The sequence below is a fragment of the Nicotiana tomentosiformis genome, chromosome 3 (genome assembly GCF_000390325.3).
Source record: "Nicotiana tomentosiformis chromosome 3, ASM39032v3, whole genome shotgun sequence".
NCBI classification, from domain to species: Eukaryota; Viridiplantae; Streptophyta; class Magnoliopsida; order Solanales; family Solanaceae; genus Nicotiana; species Nicotiana tomentosiformis.
This window is the reverse complement of record NC_090814.1, coordinates 40566662-40590135: the sequence shown is the minus strand read 5'-3', so window position 1 is coordinate 40590135 and position 23474 is coordinate 40566662. Positions and strand designations below refer to the sequence as shown.

General features: G+C 37.1%; 1 protein-coding gene across 3 annotated transcripts; it reads right to left on the bottom strand.

Annotated features, from left to right (window-relative positions):
• Positions 1–365: 365 nt before the first annotated feature.
• On the bottom strand, positions 366–21688 carry LOC104113488 (proline iminopeptidase). Of its 3 annotated transcripts, none has more exons than XM_009623663.4 (11): positions 21471–21688; positions 20633–20838; positions 17975–18073; positions 17792–17902; positions 17651–17713; positions 17424–17517; positions 16664–16761; positions 4071–4172; positions 3755–3868; positions 1687–1761; positions 366–804 (listed from the first exon to the last, which is right to left on the bottom strand). In XM_009623663.4, exons 1-11 carry the CDS (start codon positions 21628–21630, stop codon positions 703–705), a joined length of 1224 nt encoding a protein of 407 aa, XP_009621958.1. In that variant the 5' UTR covers positions 21631–21688; the 3' UTR covers positions 366–702. The 3 variants fall into 3 exon arrangements, with proteins under 3 accessions (XP_009621958.1, XP_009621959.1, XP_009621960.1); XM_009623664.4 differs by lacking the exon at positions 21471–21688 and adding an exon at positions 21176–21456 and having other exon boundaries at positions 17975–18112; XM_009623665.4 differs by lacking the exon at positions 21471–21688 and adding an exon at positions 21251–21455 and having other exon boundaries at positions 17975–18112.
• Between the last annotated feature and the right edge of the window lie 1786 nt (positions 21689–23474).

The window sequence follows — 23474 nt, the reverse complement described above, 5'->3', positions numbered from 1 at the left end:
ATACGATCTCCAAAATCGAAGATTGAATCGAGAGACCTAAAGAGCAAATTTGGAAGAATTGCTCTTGAACAATCACTCGAATAACTGGGAAAGAATTGATATATATATATATATATATATATATATATATATATATATATATATATATAGAGAGAGAGAGAGAGAGAGAGAGAGAGTGTGTGTGTGTGTGTGTGTTGATCAACAGCAGTAAAAATCATGTGTACGATTAAGGTTGATTCTAACTGATATAGGCGAGGGAATCTGGGGAGGGAAAGTTGGGAAGCATGTGCCCCTCACGTGCCTGATTCTAACTACTCTAACTAACTTCAGTTGTGACTGTTGTAATTTCAAGTGCGAAATGAAAATTACAAGGAAATGTAATCTTAATACAATGAATCATAATACCCTCTTGTGCAAGACTTTAGCTGCACCTACAATTCATACATGTAAATCACAAATAACTTCTTCCAATTAGCCTCGTGCCATAGTCGTACATAAAAAGGGAGAAAACTCATGGCATTGTTTTCATCCACACAGTGTGGTGCTCCTAAGAAACGTAAAGCTAGAATACTGGAATACAAGGATCTAAAACACTAAACACACAGATCATTATTCATCCTCCCACAAACATCAAATGCCAATATCCAACGCTTCAAAGGAGCAAAGATCTGTAAATTCTCGATTATTTGCGGCACTTCGAACTCAACAAACTCCTTTAAATCCGTTTTTCAGTTTTTCATTAGCTGCAACAAGTTCTGCTGCAATTCCTGGTTCATTTGCAGAGTGACCTGCATCCGGGACGACCTATTATTACACAGCAGAAACTGTCAGTTACCAATAACTTAGAAGTCTACATAGATCAGCAATCGAGATTCTTGTGTCAATTACACGTAAAAAGAAAATGTAATCACAAACCCCTAATGTACACCGACATCAAAGCGGGTACCGGACCCCCCCCCCCCCCCAAACCCCCCCCAAAAAAAGAGCATGTACACAAATTTAAGTAAAACATTAGCTCATTTGCGAAGAGTACAAAACTACTTCCTCTTTTTTTCAATTAGTTTTCCTGTGGTAAAGAAGACGTTTCTTGGGTAAAGGCGGCCTTGTTTCTTCAGCTATTATTTTTCCTAGGTAAATATCGTGTTGGGTTGGAGGATTCAAACCATTGTGTCAGCTCATTACATATCTTGATTTTAGTGAGTTTTCATTTCCCACAAACTCTTCATAGAAATCTCAAATCAATGACTATTGGTAAATCTACCATGTTTGTACTCTTCCCTCCAGATTAGCTGTAGGCATTTCTTTGTCCCTACTCTCTCCATATCAAATGGTGGAAGGCCCTCTTTTATTTAAGTTAGACACCCAAGGGTGCAACTTTAAGACATTGCACCGGAAACTATGCATCTGAATATATATATTTCAAGTCTATAAGACTAAAGATGAGCACTCGGATAAATTTCCTAAAGAATATCTAGACAAATGTACTTTCATACAAAACATTCAAGTACGAAAGCAAACTATCATTCAAGGCGTAATAGCCCAAAAAAGAGACAAATTGAGAAACAGATGGAGCAGCTTAGGTATGATCAACTTGAGAAGACGAGAATGTAAGATGTGATTCATAACCCCCTTCCCATATGTTGAATTTCCGCAACTACTTAACTTAGCAAATCACATATTACTTACTATGAACTCTGCCTCCAGCCAAGCTTTATGAAGATCCCATGCTGACATCATTGGACAGCAAACGTCATATCTTCCCTGAAAGTGCATTAAGAAAAAATTTCTTGCTTTCAGATTGTCCAGGAATACAATTCACCTCAGATGCATGCAGAATATATAAGATTCATGTTTAGTGTAGGGTTTTAAAGGGACACATATATACATCTTAGATTGACAATACATAATGACAGGAAAACAGTCAAACATAGTGACATCTGACAACTTAAATATGCATGTTCAATGATTAATTTAAGCCAATATCTGGTGGACCATACAGTTGTCAACTACACTAAGTGGATGTTTTAGGTAAACTCACATGATTACATCAAGAAGCACTATGGAAAATTAATGCACTTCCATTTTGGCAACATACATTCGAAACTCGGCCAGCTCTTTACTCGTATCATTATCATTATTTAAACTGTAATACTGTATTAGCAGGTTATAGGAAAAATATGGCAATGGAAAATATACTTTCAAAGAAAATAAAATCGTAATAAATATAAAATCGCATAGCTAAACTCCAGAAATCTGTTGAAAGAAAAACCTCATCCAATATTTCATCCAGCAATCTCATTTCTATCACACTCTTGTACTTCTTGCCGCTGTTGGCATTGTCTTCATATCACAGAGCTACTCACCATCCTGATCCTCGTTACAAATACATAAATTCCCATTCCATCCCACTTTTCCCCAATCAACGCAGGAACCAATCATATTTTGCAATCACAGCAATAATGTTCAGTAGTAAGCAATAGCAGATTTCAGTAACTAAGTCATCATGCATTAGACGGACGACTAATGAACAAATTTAAGGCGGTGATTTTGTGGTTCGAAACACCCATTCTTAAGGAATAAAGTTAATGCTGGTGGATGGTAGTCATAATGGTACTTTAGGTGTATCCGACAACTACAGGGGCTAGCTCCGGATCTCATTGGTACAACTGCAGCCACTATGTTAATTGAATCGCTTAGGCTGTGATACTCAATAGCAGGTAGCGGAAAAAGTGGTCACTCGAGGAGCTGCAAGCTGTTAATTGTCCATAACAATTCTAACCGTGAGAGTAATAGAAAGAGTCCAGTTAAAACACCTCACAGGTAGATTCATAGAGCTATTATACCCACTTGGAGATGGCACAGTCAGTTAATAGAGAGCGGCATAATATACCTCAAGCTAATTTTGTTACAGCTTTCAAGTATGAGATCTTTATAGGTGTTCAACAGTCAAGAAACAGACTTATGATATGAAGCACAGGAATATCTCTTCTTCTTCTTCTTTTTTTCGCAGCACATAGTCCTGGAAAAAGGATTTTTTTCATGCAAGTAACCCAGCAGGATCCTGTAGGGCCATAAAATCCGATAAGCCCTCTTAGGAGTTTGCTTGATTTGTGGCAACTGCCAAAACAACAATTGCACTGGAAATCAACAAATGGGCAACCACTAAAAAGAAAAAGACAGTGGATAAACACTTGAGTATTTATGATGGTAGCGGAGACCAAAATTTCTAATTGCCAGTAAAGGCATGCCGAGGACTTGAGTGGGTTAAGAATGGATGCAAAATTGATTGTTGATATATGGTGTCTCCTCAGTTATGAACACTCCCATGGAACCATAATAGCACAATTATTTCGCAGCACATGAAGCCATGAATGCAAAAATAAAGACACCAGACCAAGAAATTTCCTTCGAAATTTATTCGGAAAATTCAGGTCTCAAAAGTATCCAAAAGCATCACTGGGAGAAAAGTAAACATCCCTGTGTCCCATTCAAGAAGGCAGTCACCAACAACTAGAATTAACAACACTGGCAACCATTGATCCCCTACCGGCTAGCACTACATCCTGTATGTATGTCCTTCACTCACAGTTCTTTCCCAATATCGTTTTTTCCATGGAAAATCTCATCCAAATATGGAAAGAAAGTAAATCTTCTGGATGTTTTGTGTTTCCAGATTGGCCTTCACATAACAGGGGAGTTTTGAACTTTGAGAAAGCAATGCAAAGCAGAAGGTAGAAATGAAAGCAGAATTTACCTGAACAATTGTTGTCTTGATATGCTTTATCTTTTCAACATTATCTAGAAGGAAAGAATCCGAAGAAAAGAAGCCCTTATTGATAAAGTAGTGGTTCTCAATCCTTGCAAATGCCTGAACAACACATGATATATTGATATTATAATAAAGAATGATAATAATCTCTGTGATTGAAACTAATTGTTCACATTGAATATTCTAGAATATCATAATTTCAAGTTCAGAGTAGCCAGAGTTTAAGAATATAGATGCAAAAGAACAATGCTTCAACGGGAAGGTCAACGGAATACCGCATACACTTCATAAACGTACTCACCAAGGAGAAATCATCAGCATCTCCTCTCTTTATGTTCTCTTCATTTGGGAGAAGATGAGCAGTCATCATTTCCCATTTAGTCCATGCCCTAGCTGCTGCATACTAAAACAAATTAAGAACTTGAGACGAGCAAACTAGTATGTTTACAGTCTTTAATAGTGATCTAGAATTATGTGCAGTTGATGTCATGTTGTGGAGGCAATAGGATGAGAAACTGCCGTTTACAATGTCTGCAGACAAAAATTGGTATGTCATATCATCTTTGCTGCCAAACGTATTCAAATCCTTTGTGCTTCCAATTTTTCTCTTATATCTTTTCATGACAAACTGAAAAACCAGAGTCTTGACTTCTTTAGTTTTTTTTGATAAGGTAATGTAGATTTTGAGAAGAAGAAAAGGCTTCTTGTATTTCTGTGTGTGTTTACATCCCATGAGCAAGGGAATTTATATAAAGCTCCTAATGCTAATTAAGGAAATAAAATAAATCTATACAATCAATCCAGCTATCAAATCAAATCAAATCTCCTAAATATAATCAACACTACCCCTCAAGTCGGTGCAAAGATGTCGCACATGCCCAACTTGCAACTCAAAGTATGGAAAGCTCGCTTGTTGAGACCTTTGGTAAACACATCAACTAGTTGTTTTTCCGATGGCACCTGAAACAAACTCAAGACACCAGTTGTAACTTTTTCTTTGATGAGTGTCGATCAATTTCCACATGCTTTGTTCAGTCATGCTGGACTGGATTATAAGCTATACTGATGGCAGCCTTATTGTCACATTACAAGGGAAGTTTTCCTTTTTCAGACAGTCTCAATTTTCCTCTAGTAGCTTTTGTAGCCAAAGCAGTTCGCAAACACCCAGGGCCATAGCTCTCTATATTCTGCCTCCGCACTTATCTAGCAACTACACTTTGCTTCTTGTTTCTATAAGTAACCAAGTTTCCTCCCACGAACGTACAATAACCGGATGTAGATCTTCTGTCATCTAGAGATCCAACCCAATCTGCGTCTGTAAAGGCTTCTATTTGGAGGTGATCATGTTCGGAGAAAAGTAGACCTTTCCCTGGAGCAGACTTCAGATACCGCAAAATGTGAAAGACAGATCGCATATGCGGATATCGGGGATCATGCATGAACTGACTCACCAGGCTAACTGAATAGGCTATGTCTGGCCTAGTGTGGGAGAGATAAATGAGTCTTCCAACCAACCTCTGATATCTCTCCTTATCAACCGACTCTCCAACTCCCCTTTGTAACTTGTGATTGCTTTCAATGGGCGATTATGCGGGTCAGCAACCTGTCATACCAGTTTCTTTCGAGAGATCCAGAATATACTTCCTTTGAGAAATAAAGATTCCTCTTTTGGATCTAGCAACCTCAATTCTCAAGAATTTTTGCAATTTCCTAGATCCTTGATCTCAAATTCATGTGCCAACAACTTCTTCAATCGGGTTATCTCCTCTTTGTCATCTCATGTCATTACTATGTCATCAACATAAACTATGACAAGAGTGAGTTACCCGTTTGATGTCTTATGAAGAGGGTGTGATCAACATTGCTTTGTTGGTAACCCTGAGAACATTGCTTTGTTGAATTTGTCAATCTAAGCTCTGAGGGATTGTTTCAGTCCGTACAAGGCTTTCTTCAATCTGCATATCTTTCCTTGATTCTGTGCAGTATCAAATCCAAGAGGAATCTCCGTATACACCTCTTCTTCTAAGTCTCCATGAAGAATTGCATTCTTCACATCAAACTGTTGCAAATTCCAATCAAGATTAACTACACAAGATAAAAGAATTCTAATAGTGTTTATCTTAGCAACAGGGGTAAATGTCTCTTGATAATCCACTCCATAAGTCTGAGTGAATCCCTCAGCCACCAATCTTACTTTGAATCTTTCAATTGAGCCATCAACTTTGTGCTTCACAGTGAAGACCCATTTGCAGCCATCCAACTTCTTTGTCTGGTGGTGAAGTGATAAGTTCCCAAGTCTCATTTTTTGACAAGGCCTTCATTTTTTCAATCATAGCTTGCTTCCATGTAGGATCTGCAAAAGCTTCCCCCCAATTCTTGGAAATAGACACAGAAGAAATAGACAAGGCAAAGGCTCCATAGGAGAGAGACAAAGAATCATAGGAGACAAAATTAGATAAAGGGTGTTTGGTGGTGCAAGATCTGGCTCCTTTTCTCCTTTTCTCTGAGCAATAGGCACATCTAACGCAGTAGAAAATCAAGATAACTCACCAGCAAAAGAAGGTTCAGTTTCGGTAGATTGCATGATGGCTTCCTCTGCTCTATTTCTCCTTGAGTAAGTTTTCAAATCAGGCCTATCCAAACGCCCAATAGTCTCCCCCTGAATTCTTTCTCCAATTTCACTTTTCCCTATGACAATGTCATCAAGAGCTCTAGTAACGGAACTAGGTAGAATCACTTATTCCTCCTTAATGCTCTCCCCCGAAAGAGGTGATGAGGTAATACTGAAATAGGGATCAGATTCTCGAAAAGTAACATCCATGCTAACAAAAGATCTCCTAAAGGGAGGATGATAACATTTATAACATTTCTGTGTCGAAGGATACCCAATGAAAACACACTTTATAACTCTAGGATCAAGTTTCCCAGAATTACTAGTGTGGACAAAGCAAACACACCCTATCACCTTTGGAAGAACAGTATATTCATTCTTACCCTTTAAAGCTTCTAGAAGACTTTGAAAATTGAGGGGTTTAAGTGGCATTATGTTGATAAGATAGGCAGCCGCTAGAATAGCATCCCCAGTAAGGTTTTGGTAGATACATGGTGAACATAAGAGATCCTGCTACTTCTAACATATGCCTATTTTTTCTTTCCGCGACCCCATTTTGTGCACTAGTATAAGGACAACTAGTCTGATGGACTATCCCATTGAACTCCAAATAATTATCCATGTATTCGCTGTCATCAGTTCTCAAGATTTTTATTTTGGCATCAAACTGAGTACAAATCATCTTACGAAATGACTGAAAACAAGAGAAAACTTCACTTTTGGCCTTTAAGAAATATACCCAAGTCATCCTAGTGCAACAATCAATGAAAGTAGTAAACCGTCGACTACCAGACAAAGAAACAGTTTAGGTAGGACCCCATATATCATAATGAATAGTTATAAACGTAGTTGTGTTTCTATTATCACTCACAAAATAAGAGTTTCTAGTATGTTTGGCATATTCACACGCACCACAGAACAAAGATTCAAATCGAGTCCTTGAAAACAAATCGGGATATAACTTCTTCAAAACAAAGAATGATACGTGTCCTAACCGTCTATGCCGTTGTATTATTTGTTGGTTGACATCCTTACTTTCCCCAAAAAAGGCTTGATCAGAGTTTTGAATTCCATCTAATATATACAAGTCATCATGCAATCTACCACTGCCAATCTTTTTTCCTGTTTGAAGATCCTCAAAAATACAATGATCGGGAAAGAACTAGATTTTACAGTTTAGAGCTTTGGTGATGGCACTAACAGATAAAAGATTGACAGGGAACTTAGGGACATGGAGCACGGATGATAGTTTAATATTAGGAATACAAACGACAAAACTTGTTCTAGAGATAGGTGTTAAAGAACCATTAGTTATTTTAACATTACCTCCTTTGAGACACGGAGAATAGTTTTGAATGCCTTTAGAAGAGCCTGTCATGTGTCTATTTGCACCAGAATCAACAATCCAAGAATTAAGGTGAGAAGCAAAGGCAGTACCTGATTGCACATAATTGGATGTGGCAACATTAGCGAAGTCAAGTTTGGCTAGGAGGCGACGGAGAAGTTGAATTTCATCCGAAGACAAGATTTCTCCATAAACCATCTCTTTGAATGTCTCCATATTTTTTGCCCAATCAGAAGGAAATCTGAAGAAAATTGCTAAAAATAATCTGCCTCGCCGGAAACCAAATCTATCTCGACGGAACCAGAAGAAGTTTGTATTGCACACAGCCACCATGAGAGAGAAAACCCGACCTCTTTAATAAAAACGAAACCCTAGTGATGCGAGGGAGATCACTTACCTCAAAAAGGCAGCAATGGCTCTGATACCACATTGAAATGTGTGACCATCTCATTTAAAAGCTTAAGCTGTTAGAGAGAACACATTTTTATTTACTTAATTATGTTGTGCACGTGCGGACTTGATGAGTCAAGCACGTGGAAATTCTTTTTGATATTGGGTGGCGGTGAGACTCGAACCTAGGACCTCAGCTTGCTCTGATACCATGTAGATTTTGAGAAGAAAAGAAAAGGCTTCTTGTATTTGTGTGTGTGTTTACATCCCATGAGCAAGAAAATTTATACAAAGCTCCTAATGTTAATTAAGGAAATAAAATAGATCTATACAATAAATCTAGCTATCAAATCAAATCAAATCTCCTTGAATCATAATAATCAACAGGTAAAAGTTTCATTAATAAGGTAACAGGTAAAAGTTTCATTAATAAGGTACCAAGATGGTACAAAAAGTTACAAAGAGCACCCCAAAAACAACCATCTCCTGCGGGCCTCCTAGTAAATCCAGAAAATCAATAAACTATTGTTGTTCCATTGGTACACTGCTTTTACACCAATAAAACAAGTTGTTAATATATTTGTTTCTAATTCTAAAAATGTGATCCTTGTGTCCTTCAAAACAAGCACAGTTCCTTTCCAGCCATAAAGTCCAGAATATGCACATTGGAATGGTTTTCCACATTTGCTTCAGTCTTCTAGGTACTCTTTGATTTTGCCCTCTTCCAACAAACTCCTAACAGTCTGTGGCATTACCTGAGAGATACCACAAATGTTTAAGAATAAATCCCAGCATTGTCTAGCAATTCTACAATGGAGAAGAATATGATTCACTGATTCTTGAACTCCTTCACACAGATAGCATCTATTACTTAGATTAAAACCCCTTTTTTGCAAAATATCTTGTGTCAAACATGCTTCCCAGGTTGCTATCCAGCCAAAGCATGCCACCTTGACCGGAGCGTTTGTCTTCCAAATCATCTTCCAAGGCCAATTGTTAACCCTGTGACTTAACTTCTTAATCAGCATATTATAACAGCTTCTGACTGCCCAGATCAGTGCATCCACCTTACTATGATTAATTGAGACTGAGTCAAGCTACTGAAGTAAAAGACAATAATCATCTACCTCCCGGTCGTTCAAGTTTCTTTGAGCTCCACCTGCCATCCTGCCTCTGTGTGAAAATCACCAATCATACCATCCTTATTAACAGAGTAACTGAATAGAATAGGATACTTAAATTTCAAGCATTCTTCCCCTATCCATAAATCTATCCAAAATTTAATTCTTTGTCCATTCCCAACTTCCAATTTAGTAAATTTCAAAAATTCTTCCCAAAGTTTACTAATACACTTACAGATGCCTCCTTTTGCATTCAAGTGTAAAGAGGAAGGTCTCCACTCAATCTTGTTACCATAAATAGCATTGATCAGCTTCTTCCATACATAATCCCCGTCATGCGTGTATCTCCATAACCATTTGAAAAGCAAGCTCTTATTGTGAACTTTCAGAGTTCTTATACCCAAGCCACCCCCTTATTTATCGTTCAACACCACTTGCCATTTGACTAAATGCATTTTCTTTTTAGTAGCATTGTCATCCCATAGAAACTTATTTCTCATGGTATTCATCTTTTTCTCGATTGCAGCGGGCATAGCAAAAAGGGACACCAGGTAGGTTGGCATTCCATCTAACACACTTCTTATTAATGTAAGTCTGCCTCCCATAGATAAAATATTGTTTCTTCGAGAGAACCAACTTATTAGCACATCTATCCAAGACCCATTGCCAAATATTCTGATCATTTTTCTTCGGAGGAAGCCCAAGATATATTGTTGGAAATTTCTCAACCTTACAACCCAAAATAGCAGCCAGCTCCTCAACTGTGTTATCAGCATCAATGCTAAATATGCTACTTTTGGCCATATTAGTTCTTAATCCAGTGACTACTTCAAAAATTAGCAGAACTCCTTTGAGGTATAGTATTTGCTCTTTCTCTGCTTCATACAAAAGGAGGGTGTCATCAGCACATATGATATGAGAAAATATGACTCTATTATCACCAGTTCTGCCAAAGTGCATTCCTTTAATCCATCCCAACTTCTCCACCTTCATTAACATCCTACTAAGAACTTCCATCACTAGAGTAAACAATATGGGGACAGAGGGTCCCCTTGTCTCAAACTCCTTTGAGATCTAAAACAATCCTGGGGATTTCCATTTATTAATACAATATACAGTACTTGATCCACTTGATAAAAGAAAAATATCATACATAATTAAGTTAATATTTAATTTTTAATACTAATATTAATAATTTCTTTGCAGGAAAGATCATATTTTATTTAAAAATTCAGCAGCTTGACAATTAAGGAGACATGTGAGAAGAAAAAAAGAACCTATTTTTGCATTATACAAATCAAGATCCATGACAAACAAAATGAAAAGAAAGAGAAAGAAAGAAGAAGAAAAAGCTGGAGACCAAGCCACGCTACTTTAGAGCAAGTGGGCATTTGCTAATGAGAATTTTGAAAGACAAAGTTGTCAGAATAAATTTTACTAGCACACAAGTTCAAAACAATCGGAGTGGCAACTTGACAAATTGGATAAAGAAAGTTTTCTGACAAATTCACAACAACAGGCAAGTGGCCAACTTGGAAAATAAGAAGTGTGACAATTCAGTGTATATGGTACTACGGAAGCTCTATAAATAGCGTCACATTGAGCAACTTCGAGGGGAGGAAAGGAGCATAGATAATTTCTCTATCTTCATAAGTCATTTTCTTTCTTCTTCGTCTTCAGTTATTCAGTGTAGGAAATTACTCTAGTTCCCATTTTTAATTAAATAGTGGGAATTATTTTTCTTGAATATTTTTTTCTATTTTCTTATTTAATGGGCAAGAATATTTCTGTTGCTAGTACTAACTCCAGTATGGAGTAACTCTTCTTGTGTTGGGAGAATGACGGATCTTAATATTTTAATATAATAGTAGATTATTCCTCAATTTCACATGCTTGAGCTGGAGCTTTTTATTTAAATTTTATCTGCTTTATAGTTAGGTGTTATTTAATTTGTTAAAATCTATCTATTTCGTACTACATATTAACTTATTACTAATTCTGTAATCGAAAGAGGTGGAAGAAGTAATACAGTTAATTTTGGTATTGATAGATGTTAACTTTTATTTAGTGACATCTAGCTCTTATATGTTAAAATTGATTCTACACTTATTTGTAGTCGAGAGAGGCGAATAGTGTAAAAATCAGTTGTAACAAGGTAACCGAAAGGGACTTAGTAAAAAGAGTGTGTTTCAGTTTAAGCATATATTTCCTGGCTCTTTTAATATTACTATTTTGACGATTAATTTGTATAACCGAGAGGAGTGCAATTAATTGCTCAACTTAAGTAATAATATATAAATGTAATTGTGAGAGGCATTTATACATTTGTGAGAAATAGAAATTGAAGGATAATTTTATCTATTATATAATAGAAATATTAAAGTGAAGTTATGATCCCAACACCTTTTTATTATATTTGTGAAAAACAAAATATTTTCTATTGCTCTATTCATGCATTTTTTGTTAGTTAATTCACAACTCAACTCTTTCTGATTTTCTCAAATAGTAATTAAAACAAGAAACGTCTCTAGAATAGATATACCAATCTCTGTGAGTTCGACATCTTTCTATACTATTATTTGACATAGTACCTCCCTGGGGTAGGGGTAAGGTCTGCGTACACCCTACCCTCCCCAGACCCCACTTGTGAGATTATACTGGATTGTTGTTGTATTTGACAGAGTACGAGTTTAAATTATATACACGCCAGACACTCGTCACCACTCAATCCATCTGTCACCAAAATTCATTTGCTTTAGAATACTTAGCAGACAAGACCAATTCACATGATCATAAGCTTTCTCAAGATCCAGTTTGTAAGCAACACCTCTTTTCTTCATCCTCAACAGATTGCCAAACCTCTCATTGGCAACCGTAGCAGCATCAATTATTTGTCTACCCTTGATAAATACATTCTGACTATCTGATAGTATACTACTTTATCAATTGCTACTTTAAGTCTTTCTGCCAGCAACTTTGCAATGATCTAATAAACACTTCCCAACAAACTTATAGGTTTGAAATTTTTCGCATCTGCAGCTCTTTTTTCTTGGGGATCAATGCAATGAAAGTAGAATTCATACTCCTGACAAAGGAACCTTTTTTATAAAACGCCTCCACAGTTTGCCACACATCATCCATAACTGTATTCCAGCATTTTTGGAAAAAATAAAGGTTGAAACCATCAGGTCCTGGTGCCTTATCACTTCTGAATGATTTAATAACATTTTCGAACTCTTCCATGGAGAAAGATCTCTGCAGCCATTCCTTGTCCTCATCAGAAAGTGTCATCAAATTATCGTCTTCCCAACTTGGCCTCCAGTCTTCAGTTTCATTAAACAACTTCTCATAGAAATCCTAAATATGTATTTTGATTATGTTATCATCCACCAACTCTCCATTAATTTCTATCTTGTCAATACAATTGAATCTCTTATGGGCATTGGCTTGCCTATGAAAAAATTGTGTTTCTATGCCCCTGCTCAAGCCAAATGCATCTGGACTTTTGTCTCCATGAGATCTCCTCAACTTTTGCCACTCCTCCGTCTCCATCATGATAGAGTTTCTTTCAGAGTCTAAATGTTCTTAATCCTGATTAAATACCATACCATGATCAATTTCTTCCGGCCTGGCCAAGGCCCTACTCTTCTTGTCCTCCGGCTTATCAAAAACCTCTTTAGTCCCTTTTTTAAAATCACCTTTCAAAAGTATAAGTTTCTTTGGAAGAACAACATCGGGATCACCTTGGAGATCATAGGATTTCCACCAATTATCAATTAGTTCTAAGAAACCCTTATGCTCCAACCACATATTTTCAAACTTAAAGTACTTTTTTCCTATTTTGCAGTCTCCACATTCTAATAGGATTGCACAATGATCTGAAGTAGTTCTAGGAAGGACCCTCTATTGCAAGAATTTAAATTGTTCATCCCAATCTTCTGATAATAAAAAAACTATCTATCATGGATGCACTTTGACTATTTCTCCCCCTAAACCAAGTATAAGAGCCTCCATGAAATGGAAGATCAATCAAAGATAGTTCATGTATAAATTTTGATAACTCTCTCATAGCTGTTGTATTCTTGGCTCTTCCCCTCTTCTCTTCTTCAAACCTTAATACATTAAAATCTCCCCCCACTGCCCATGGTTGTGACATAATTCCGTTGATTGCTGCAAGTTCCTTCCATAAACCTTTTCTTTCTTTTCTATCACAAGGACCATAAACTCTAGTGAAAGCATGTTGATGTCTAGAATTTTCTTCTTTTAGCAAGATCGTAGCTAAATGTTGACCCATAATTTTCTCCAAACAGTTCCATCTTCTTTTATCCTAGAATATAATAATCCCACCACTACTACCCTGAGCTTCCAATTCAACTCACTCAGTCCACTAGAACCACCCAAGTTGTCTGATACAATCTAAATTTATCTTTTTCATTTTTGTTTCTGTGAAGTGTGTCAGCCTTCCATTTACATAAAACTAATTTAACCAACTCCCTTTTGTCCGCCTTGTTAACACCCCTCACATTCCAACATATAATTTTCAACTTCATTGATCAACTGGCAATGCTCTCCTTCCCTTGCCTCTACCCCCTTTACTTGCATTACCTTCGAAGCATATCCTAAACTCCAGTAACTTCAATTCTCTCACATTTTTTGCTTGGAGAAACAGTACTCGATGAACTAGATGTAGAAGAGTTTTCGGATCTTTCACTATCAATCCGCATAAGTAACTCCATAAGCTTTTCCCCAATGCCTTTATCCCCAACTGCTTGCTAATTTTTGTCATGTTTCTTTTTACCCAAACTGAAGCTTGCAAGTGAATTAACTTCTGCTCGATATCCAGCAGCTTGATTCTCATACCACGAAAGCATCAAAATATCCTAGGCTTCATCAACTTCTAGTCTTTCTTCAACTTCTAGTCTCTCTTCATAGTTAAACAGTAATTAATCATCTTCTTATTCGCTATTGGAATAGTTATTCATCGGATTCTCCACACCCTCTCCATTCATGCATGGGTTATCTTCCTCAGGTAGAAGATTCTCCAATTCTTCTCATCTTCCCTCTCTGTGTTTCTTACCATTTCAACTGCCCAAAATCTCTGGTTTGGTTTTCTTGTTGTTGTATATCTTCCATGTCCTTCTCCTCCAAAGAAAAGGTCTTCGCTTTTATCGCCTCAACTTCAACAGCTAAAGGATCGAAAGAGTTGGATAATTCTAGATCTCCAGCAGTAAAAGAGGACTTCTAGATACATGGGTCGACCACTTTTACTCTATAACGAACTTTCTGGCCCATCTTTCTCCTATTAAAACTCTCTTTTGGGCCTGCCTTCTATTTTGGATTATTAGTGCCCTTCAACCCAGTATATTTACCCGTCTTGTTTGCGTTAGAGTTATTAGAGAGCCCAGATTTATTAAAGGACGCCTGATCCTTTCCTTTAACCGACGCATGTCCCATCCCCAAACTCAATGCGTCTCAGTTTGTTGTACTTTTGTTGTCTTGGAACTTGAGGGCGCCGACTGTCTCTCATTAATGCGACTCTTAGAGTTCTGAGATACTCTCTGATGATCATCCTCTCTTTTTCGGTCACCTTCTCGTTCACTTTTCCATCCAATTTCCTCCACCCAAGAAATAGATTCTACCCATAGAGGTACTTTGAAGATAAGTTTCTCTGCAATTAGTTCTACTATTACCGGAAAAGATGTGTCAGAGTTTTTTACACATATCCTCGCCCATCTCAGATGACTTCTATTTTTTGTCTCTTCATCAATACCCAGAAAGCCTCCATACCGGTCACCAACCATTTTGCAGATATTCTCTGACAATAAGTGAGACGGAAGACCTATTAACTTGATCCAAAGCTTTTCAGGTTTAGAGTTTCTGCGATTACAAGTTAAAATAAGGGACCACCAATCCAGGAATAATTCCTGATTTTCAAACTTCCATTTTCCCATTTTGATTCTCTCTTGCTTCCACTCTCAAAGGGAATTCAAAAAGGAAGTATTCGTCATTCAGCTCCTTAACTACCACCCCTGCCGGAATCTTCCACTTTTTGTTTGCCCAAGCTTGTAACTCTCTGCAACTTGGAAACTTATAAGGATAATAACATAGGGAGCCCAACACACTTTCAATGATAATCCACCCTGCTCCTTAACGAACTAGTTTCAATCCGAAGCTGGTTTGGTTCCAAGGAATCATCGTTCATCACTTTGATTTCATCTTTAGGCCATTGTTCCATCTGTACTACCTGAATAAAACTTTCTCCACTTTTAGAATTTAGTGGTTCATACCTCGCCTTCTCCTTCTCCAAAACAAATCTCTTGATCTTGTCTGCAAAATCAGACCACCCAACATTCTCACTGATTTCAGGAATTATGATGGATACTTTACTGCTGCCTTTCACTGCCACGACTCTGATGAATCTGCCCATCCTGTTAAAATTCTGGAAAATACGATACGAATTGAATCTGATAATCCCAGCTTCTACATATGTTACCCAGTCCCTCTGTTGCCCATTCCATGCATTTGCATAAGCCCAGGACGTTAAACCTGTCAAAAGTAACTCTGTTCATAAGAAATTTTCTCCTTTCTACGATTTCATACCAACTATCACTGAGTTCTACTCTTCAAAAGATTTGTTGCAGGACATGAAAAAGCAAGCTCTACCATTTTAATTTGTTAACTGGCCACCTTCACTTTTCTCGTCGCCGTAAAGTAGGCTTAAGTTACTCAGTCAAAAGTGTTCATTTAACAAGAATCAAGGACATAGAGTAGAGTCAGAAACAAAAAGGAAAGAAATAAATTGATTGAGAATCACTGATGAAGAAAGAATAGAGGATAAGATAAAGATTAAAAACTGGATAATCGAAAAGCAATGATCGCCGGAAACGAAAGCTATCGGAAAAGATAGTTAGGGAGAGAATTTGGAAAGGTTACACATTTCCCAAGGGAAACCATTACTAATGCATGCATAACTTATTTCTTGACTTCTTTAGTTAAGAGAATATAGTGGTTTATGTGCAGTAAGTATCATGAATACTTCAAACTTTCCTATCTCAATAACATTACCCGTATGCCACTAACACATGAACAAAAAGAGCTTCCACCATTGTTGAGTATTCAAAATTAAATCAAGTTATACAGAAAAAAAAAAGACCTCCATTTATTCAAAAGTTTCTGATCTAAGGGGATATGTATGTTGTATTTCACCAATAGGCAAAAGTGAAACATCAAAGGATACCACAGGGAAAAGAGAAGACAGTTGCATCATTTTTATTTTTATTTATCAACTCTTTTGTCTACCTTAAAAAGACAGGAAACTTTTAAATACCTAGAGGTTCCCAGGTGCATGAGAGGAATTGCTAAAACATATTCAAAAATCCAGAATGGTAAAGAAAGAGGCCGTACACAACGAAACAGCATCTTCTTACCTGTGTTTCTAGGTCATCGGAATTTAATCTCTTGTGGTAGGCCTCAACAAAACACTTCCTTTCATTCTCTGGAATCAGATCTCTGAATGGCTCCCAAGCTGCAACAGATCACAAAATAAAGAGGCATTAACTTCCAAAGCTACATCTTCAGTCCCCTTATACATCATCCCAAATGAAAACAACACCTTAATGATGATCAGACCTATATACGTCATCCCAAATGAAAACAACACCTTAATGATGATTAGACCTAGACACTTGACAATTTCCCAGTTTTGAGTAAGCAATTACTACTTAATACAATGTACTTGTAAGAAGCTTTAGTAAGACAACTACTTAGTTAAAATTTGAAAAGATTCATTAAAAGGAGTGACTCACATAGACCTATCACAAGTTTGTCCGAGTTCACAAAATTAGAAATACACTCTGGAAAATGCATTTCATTCATGGACTAGAAAGAACTACTTAAAACTTTGGCTTAGAAGTGAGTTTTCAAAGATCCACAAGTGAATGGAAAAGTTGTTCCTTATCTTCATATGGAAAAACCACATAGGAACTCCCATGCCAAATTAATGTACATTTATACCCTACATATAATTCAGGTTCATCCACAACAAAACTAATACATTCAAGCATTCGGATGAAATAGTTTACAGATTCTAGAACATCTCGATACAGCTGCTCACTGGTTACAGTTAGTTGATTTTTCCTCGGCCATTATGCACTCAATCAAATGAACGCATGATATTCAGAAGCTTACCATCAGGGAATATTGCAGCAGCTCCACCCTCATAAAACCAATCAATTTCTTTCTTCCGCAACAAAAATATTCCTCTGAGAATGATACCAGTAACCTTAACAGAAAGGTAATTTAAAATATTTAGCAATAACATCGATTTAACATGATTTTGAAAACAGAATGTATCATTTCCCCCTAATAAGTTCTAAAAAACCTGAACTTAAAGAATAATTAGTCATGTATTAAACCTTGTCAGGATGTGATATGCTGTATGCAAGAGCGAGAGTGCTTCCCCATGAACCACCAAATACCTGCACAAAAATCACGCTTATGAGAGGCTTATGAAGTACCATCCACCAAGCAGTCACAAACGGAGAGCTTATTTGCACCTGCCATTCTGGAATCTCTAAGTGCTCTCTTAATCTTTCAATATCCCCAACAAGATCCCATGTTGTATTCTCCTCCAAGCAAGCATGAGGCTTGCTTTTACCTGCACCTCTCTGGAAGATAGCAATGTCTTCATTAGAAAAAGCACAGAGTGCATGAACTAGCACTTAAATAAGAATATCTACCTGATCTAACAGAATGATTCGGTAGAAGCCAGGATCAAAGAACCTCCTGTTATTTGGTGAAGTCCCACCTCCAGGGCCTCCATGAAGAAAAACTACTGGCTGCAAATATGGAACTAATTTTCGAAATGACTGTATACACTAACACATCATTGCAAAAAGCAGATTTCACCTTCTTGGGCAGTGACAGAACCATTATTTCAAAATCCAAAAAGCGTAAAAAAGCAACAAGGTCCTAGGGGCTTGAAGTGAACCGACAAGTGAAGCGCACAATTTAGGAAAATAAAAAGAGTACCATACAATTATGAATTTAGTACTATAATAATCAATTTCAAACTAATTTCAACATCCAACGTACAATAAAGCTGATATCAATCCAACTCCTCAAAGATGAGAATCAAAGAATCGATTGTTTCTCGTCAAATCCTTTGCGAGATCATGCATGAATGGCTTCACCCATGAAGCGATGACCCCTCACTTTACATCGCTTCATCGCTTTAATTGTCGAAGTGATGGCTTTAATAAAATTGGACAGAACAACTCTACTTCTGCATCATGTGAAGACATCAGAGAGTAGGAACATGAGAACATGTGGCCTACCTTGAAATAGGCATATATATCACTGTCCAATAAAATAATGTTGTCCACCAAAAAGAGGGAAACTGATCAATCACTTATGGAGTCACAAGCAAAAATGCACTCTTCATATGCTTGCTCCCTCACCTTCCACAATTTCTCCTAGTAAGGAAAAGAGAGCTGGGACTACTCTGAGAAAGTGGAACACATGTAAAGTTGAAATCTGATACTGCCTTTGCAATTTGCAAAAGGTTATGGTAATGTAGGCAAGCAAACTTAGAACTTTAAATGGCCACGTACTAGGAATACTTGGATCTTTCCAAAAATGTTGTAAAACTCAAACTTGTTTAATTTTCCGACTCAGGATGCCAAATTAACGTTTATCCAATGAAGCCTGGATTTCAGAAGAAATAAAATAAGGATAAATTACCAAAGAACAGAAAATGGAAGGGGCCATACTTGATAAAATTCCACACTACATTCCTAGAGGTACCAAATAGCTCTTCATTTCAGCAACTTTTCTAAGCCCCTTATCTGCCCCATTTTCCTTTCTAGAAGTAGTAAAATCCGTGTCCCCTTTCCCAAAGTAGATCTTGTATTCCAAAAAAAGTCCTTCATTGTAACATGATTGAGTTTGATACAAGGGAAAAGGGTCAAATTTACCCCTTTACTTTGGGATAATTATTACATTTAACCTTCGCTATACTATCCAGCCGAATTTACCCCTACTATTATACTATCCGGCCAAATTTACCCCTACTGTTAGCAAACTTTTAAAACTTACCCCAACCCTAAAGGCAATCCACAATCTCCTAAAAATTACTCACAATCTTGTAACCCCTCTGACAAGAGTGGGTTGCTCTAGTGGTAAGCACCCTCCACTTCCAACCAAGAGGTTGTGAATTCGAGTCACCCCAAGAGCAAAGTGGGGAGTTCTTGGAGGGAGGGAGCCGAGGGTCTAGCGGAAACAGCCTCTCTACCCCAGGGTAAGGGTAAGGTCTGTGTACACACTACCCTCCCCAGACCCCACTAGTGGGATTATACTGGGTTGTTGTTGTTGTTGTAATCTTGTAACCCCTCTATAGAGCTAGCACCCTCTCGGTGCTATCAGTCTCTGCCTACTAAGGTTTCCTTCGCTGTTGTTGCTTAGGTAAGTTTGGTATATCTGTCTAAGTCATAAAAGGGACGGAAGATAAGAAGAAGAGTGTGAATTATCAAAAATAGAGTCAAATTAAATCCACCAAGAAATATGTGATTCATTTTGACAAGTAAAAGAATTTCATTAGATTGACATCAAGAGGGTGCTAGCTCTACAAAAGGATTACAAGATTGTGGGTAATTTTAAGGAGATTTTGGGTTGCCTTTAGGGTTGGGGGTAATTTTTAAAATTTTGCTAACGATAGGGGTAAATTTTGGCCGGATAGTATAACAGTAGGTGTAAATTTGGCCGAATAGTGTAACGAAGGTTAAATATATACAACATTTGAAAGTAAAGAGGTAAATTTGGCCCTTTTCCCATGATAAATCGGGCAGCAGAGAAACAATAGAGCACTTTCAGGAAGAGACGGAAGTAATCGCATATCATGACTTCTAGAGTTGATTTATGAAGTTTGAGAAGCTAGTCCCAAAATAGCTAAGAGAATAAAGTGGGCTTTTGTGCAACGAAAATGTCACACTGAAACAAAAACATAGAGTAGTATTAGTTCACATTAAAGTGAATGTCTTTTGAAGAACAGTTTCAATTATGGCAATTGATCAAACCATCAAGGTAATAGAATAGACGCCAACAACTACGCCTCCACGTAACTGAACAGACTAAAAAGAAAAACTGAGTGAAGCAATAACAGACAAAGAGCATCTTAGCTCTTAACTCACTTTATCTTCAAGGGAAGATTTAAATAAATAAAGATCCATCAGTTCTGCACAAGCATTGTCCAACGTATATTTAACAGCAATTCTCTTTTAATCTTTCTATTCGACACTGGCATGAAAATCAGTTTGATTTGTTCAAGAAGCATGAATTGATTCTGCTCCAATGCCAACATACCCAGAAATCGGAAAGAGAAAATAGGGAAAAAAACTCACATGGCCATTAGGATTTCCTGACTGCTCCCAGTATATAGTATGAAGGTCCGAAACTTTCAAAAACCCAGTACTATATGGCTCTATAGAAGGGTATAGATTCGTGTTCAATGCAGGAAATTCTTTCTTCAAATCCATTTGATCCACTATTAATTGTTCCTCACTTTCACAATCAAGATTCTGAGCTCGTAACAATAACTTCTTCCTCCCTGCAAAGTTAGCACCAACCACGAAACACACGATCCATCTCAGATATACCAAAGCAGATTAAGTGACAAAACTATATGAAAAAAAAACCTATTTTAAAAACACTCATTTAAGCAAAATTCAAAGAAAAACAAACAGAATGAAAGATATGATATGCTCATCTTGTCATTCTCCAGTAGTTTCACAGTTAAATCAAGTGATAAAAAAATGAAAAACACTGTCTTTGACACCGATATGAGCAAATTCCAGAGCAAACACAAATGGAACAAAAAAGTACGAAAATACCCATCTAATCATTTTCCTCAATTGTCATTTAAAGGCAACAAGAAAAAAACCCACCCAACTTTAACATCTGGATTATAATTCTGCAAGAAATAATTTGATTTTGACGGGTCCATCAAGCAGAAAATTCACCTATAACAAAAAAGTATTGCTAATACCAATCCAATAATTATCCTTTACTTTCACATTTCAGTCACTTAGTTGTCATCTAAAGATGAAAAAAGCCTCAGCTTTACTCTCAAAATTGTGTTTCTGCAAAAATCTTGGCACATAGATTTTGATATTGAAGGGTCCATCAAGCAGCAAAGTAGACAATTTACCCACTTTTGCACACAAACAAATAGAGAGAAACCTGAGATGGGGGTGATGGAAAGCGAGAAGATGTAAGTAGTTGGGGGTGGTGAAGTAGAAGAGACCGGCAAATATGCCAAAGTAGTACTCCTAGTAGTAGTGTTAGGAGGAAATAACGAGGGAGCCCCAATTGCTGTTGCTGGTGCTGCTGCTAGCCTCATTGGTAATTTCCTGAATATCACATTCACTTTGCTACAACCGACGATATCAGCAATTAATTCCAACTTACTTATGTGTTACTATTATTAATACTAATATCAGTTGAACAATTAGTTTAAACGATTATAAATGCTCAAAAATGACAAAAGGTATTGTATATAATAGTATGCTTAAAAATGACAAAAATTACTCTTTTCATTTCAATTTATCAATTTATGTGAATGTATTTCATTTTAAATCCGTGCCAAAAAGAATGTCCAATTTCCGTATTTGAAACAATGTAATACCCAATTTCCGTATTTGAAACAATTTACCTTTATGCAATAATTTATTGACACACAAAAAATATGTACCTCATTTTACCCCCCAAGTTCAAAAGTCATTCTCTTTTTTTCTCAAACTCTATATCCGGTCAAATAGGTTCATATAAATTGAAACGAAGGAAGTATATGTTATTGGTTCGGCCTAATATTATATTTGGTGTTAACTGACGAGACTCATAACCATATTACCCAACTTGCCCAATTAAAAACTCTTTAACTGAAAATCAATAAATGTCATGACCCCAAAATCCCACCTTAGGAATCGTGATTGCACCTAGTCTCTAATACTAGGTAAGCCTAACACATGATAAGAATAACTAGTTAAATTCAATTAACTAAAAAGCGTAAACGGATAAGTGACATAGCATCGACAAAATGACCAAATAGTAATACACCCCAAAATCGGTAGTACGGAGTCTTAAGCTCTATTGAAATACACTAGGAATCTCTATTACAATATTGTTTGGAAACAAAAGAAATAGTAGCATATGATCACTAGAAGGTGACTTCGAGGCCTGCGAGCGTCAAGCAGGTATCCCTTGAAGTTTTCGTGATATCTGATTCAACTCACTAGCGTCTGGCACGGGAGTACCTGATCTGCACAAAAATGTGTAGAAGTGTAGTATGAGTACATCACAACGGTACCTAGTAAGTATCAAGACCAACCTCGGTGGAGTAGTGACGAGGTCAAGTCAAGACACTTACTAGACATAGAAACATGTGCAGAATATTAATATAATCTAACAACGGAAAGTAAAAGCAATAAATGACAACAAAACAGAATTTTATTATAAGGCTAACAACAAAAGTGTAACGACCCAGCTGATCGTTTTTAGTATTGTAGCCTCGTTCCCCCATTTATTGCTTATTTTGTGTTCGTTTGTTGTTATGTCACTTGTAGGGATGGTTGGTTTGGTTTCGGAGATGTTTCGGAATAAATTGGAACACTTAGTCCCAAGGTTGGAAGCCTGAGTTGAACGGATGTTGACTTGTGTGTAAATGACCTCGGAAGGGAGTTTTGATTGTTCTGATCGCTCTGCATGGTGATTTTGGACTTTGGAGTATGTCCGGATATTGATTTGGAGGTCCGTAGGTGAATTTGGCTTGAATTGGCGAAAGTTGGAAAAGGTTAAAGTTTGGAGAGTTGAGAAGTTTGACCGAGAGTTGACTTTATTGTTACCGAGCTCAGATTTTAGTTTCGAAAGTTGGAATAGGTCCGTCCGTTGTGTCATTTATGATTTGTGTGCAAAATTTAAGGTCAATCGGAGTTGGTTTGATAGGTTTCGGCATCAATTGTAGAAGTTGGAAATCCATTAGTTCGTTAGGCTTGAATTGGGGTGCGATTCGTGTTTTTATGTTGTTTGATGTGATTTGAGGCCTCCACTAAGTTCATATGATGTTTTAGGATGTGTTGGTATGTTTGGATGGGGTCTCGGGGGCCTCGGGTGAGTTTTGGATTGATTGCGGATTGAGTTTGGCCTTGTAAAGCTGTAGATTTTTCTGGTGTCTGGTTTCCTTATACG

Excerpts from the sequence above, each read along its gene's own strand:
- LOC104113488 (XM_009623663.4), bottom strand. The coding sequence starts at position 21,630 with ATGAGGCTAGCAGCAGCACCAGCAACAGCAATTGGGGCTCCCTCGTTA. Across the intron at positions 17,903-17,974 it reads GAATCATTCTGTTAGATCAG|AGAGGTGCAGGTAAAAGCAA; the intron begins GTAGATATTCTT and ends GCTATCTTCCAG. Across the intron at positions 4,173-16,663 it reads CCGATGACCTAGAAACACAG|TATGCAGCAGCTAGGGCATG; the intron begins GTAAGAAGATGC and ends AATTTGTTTTAG.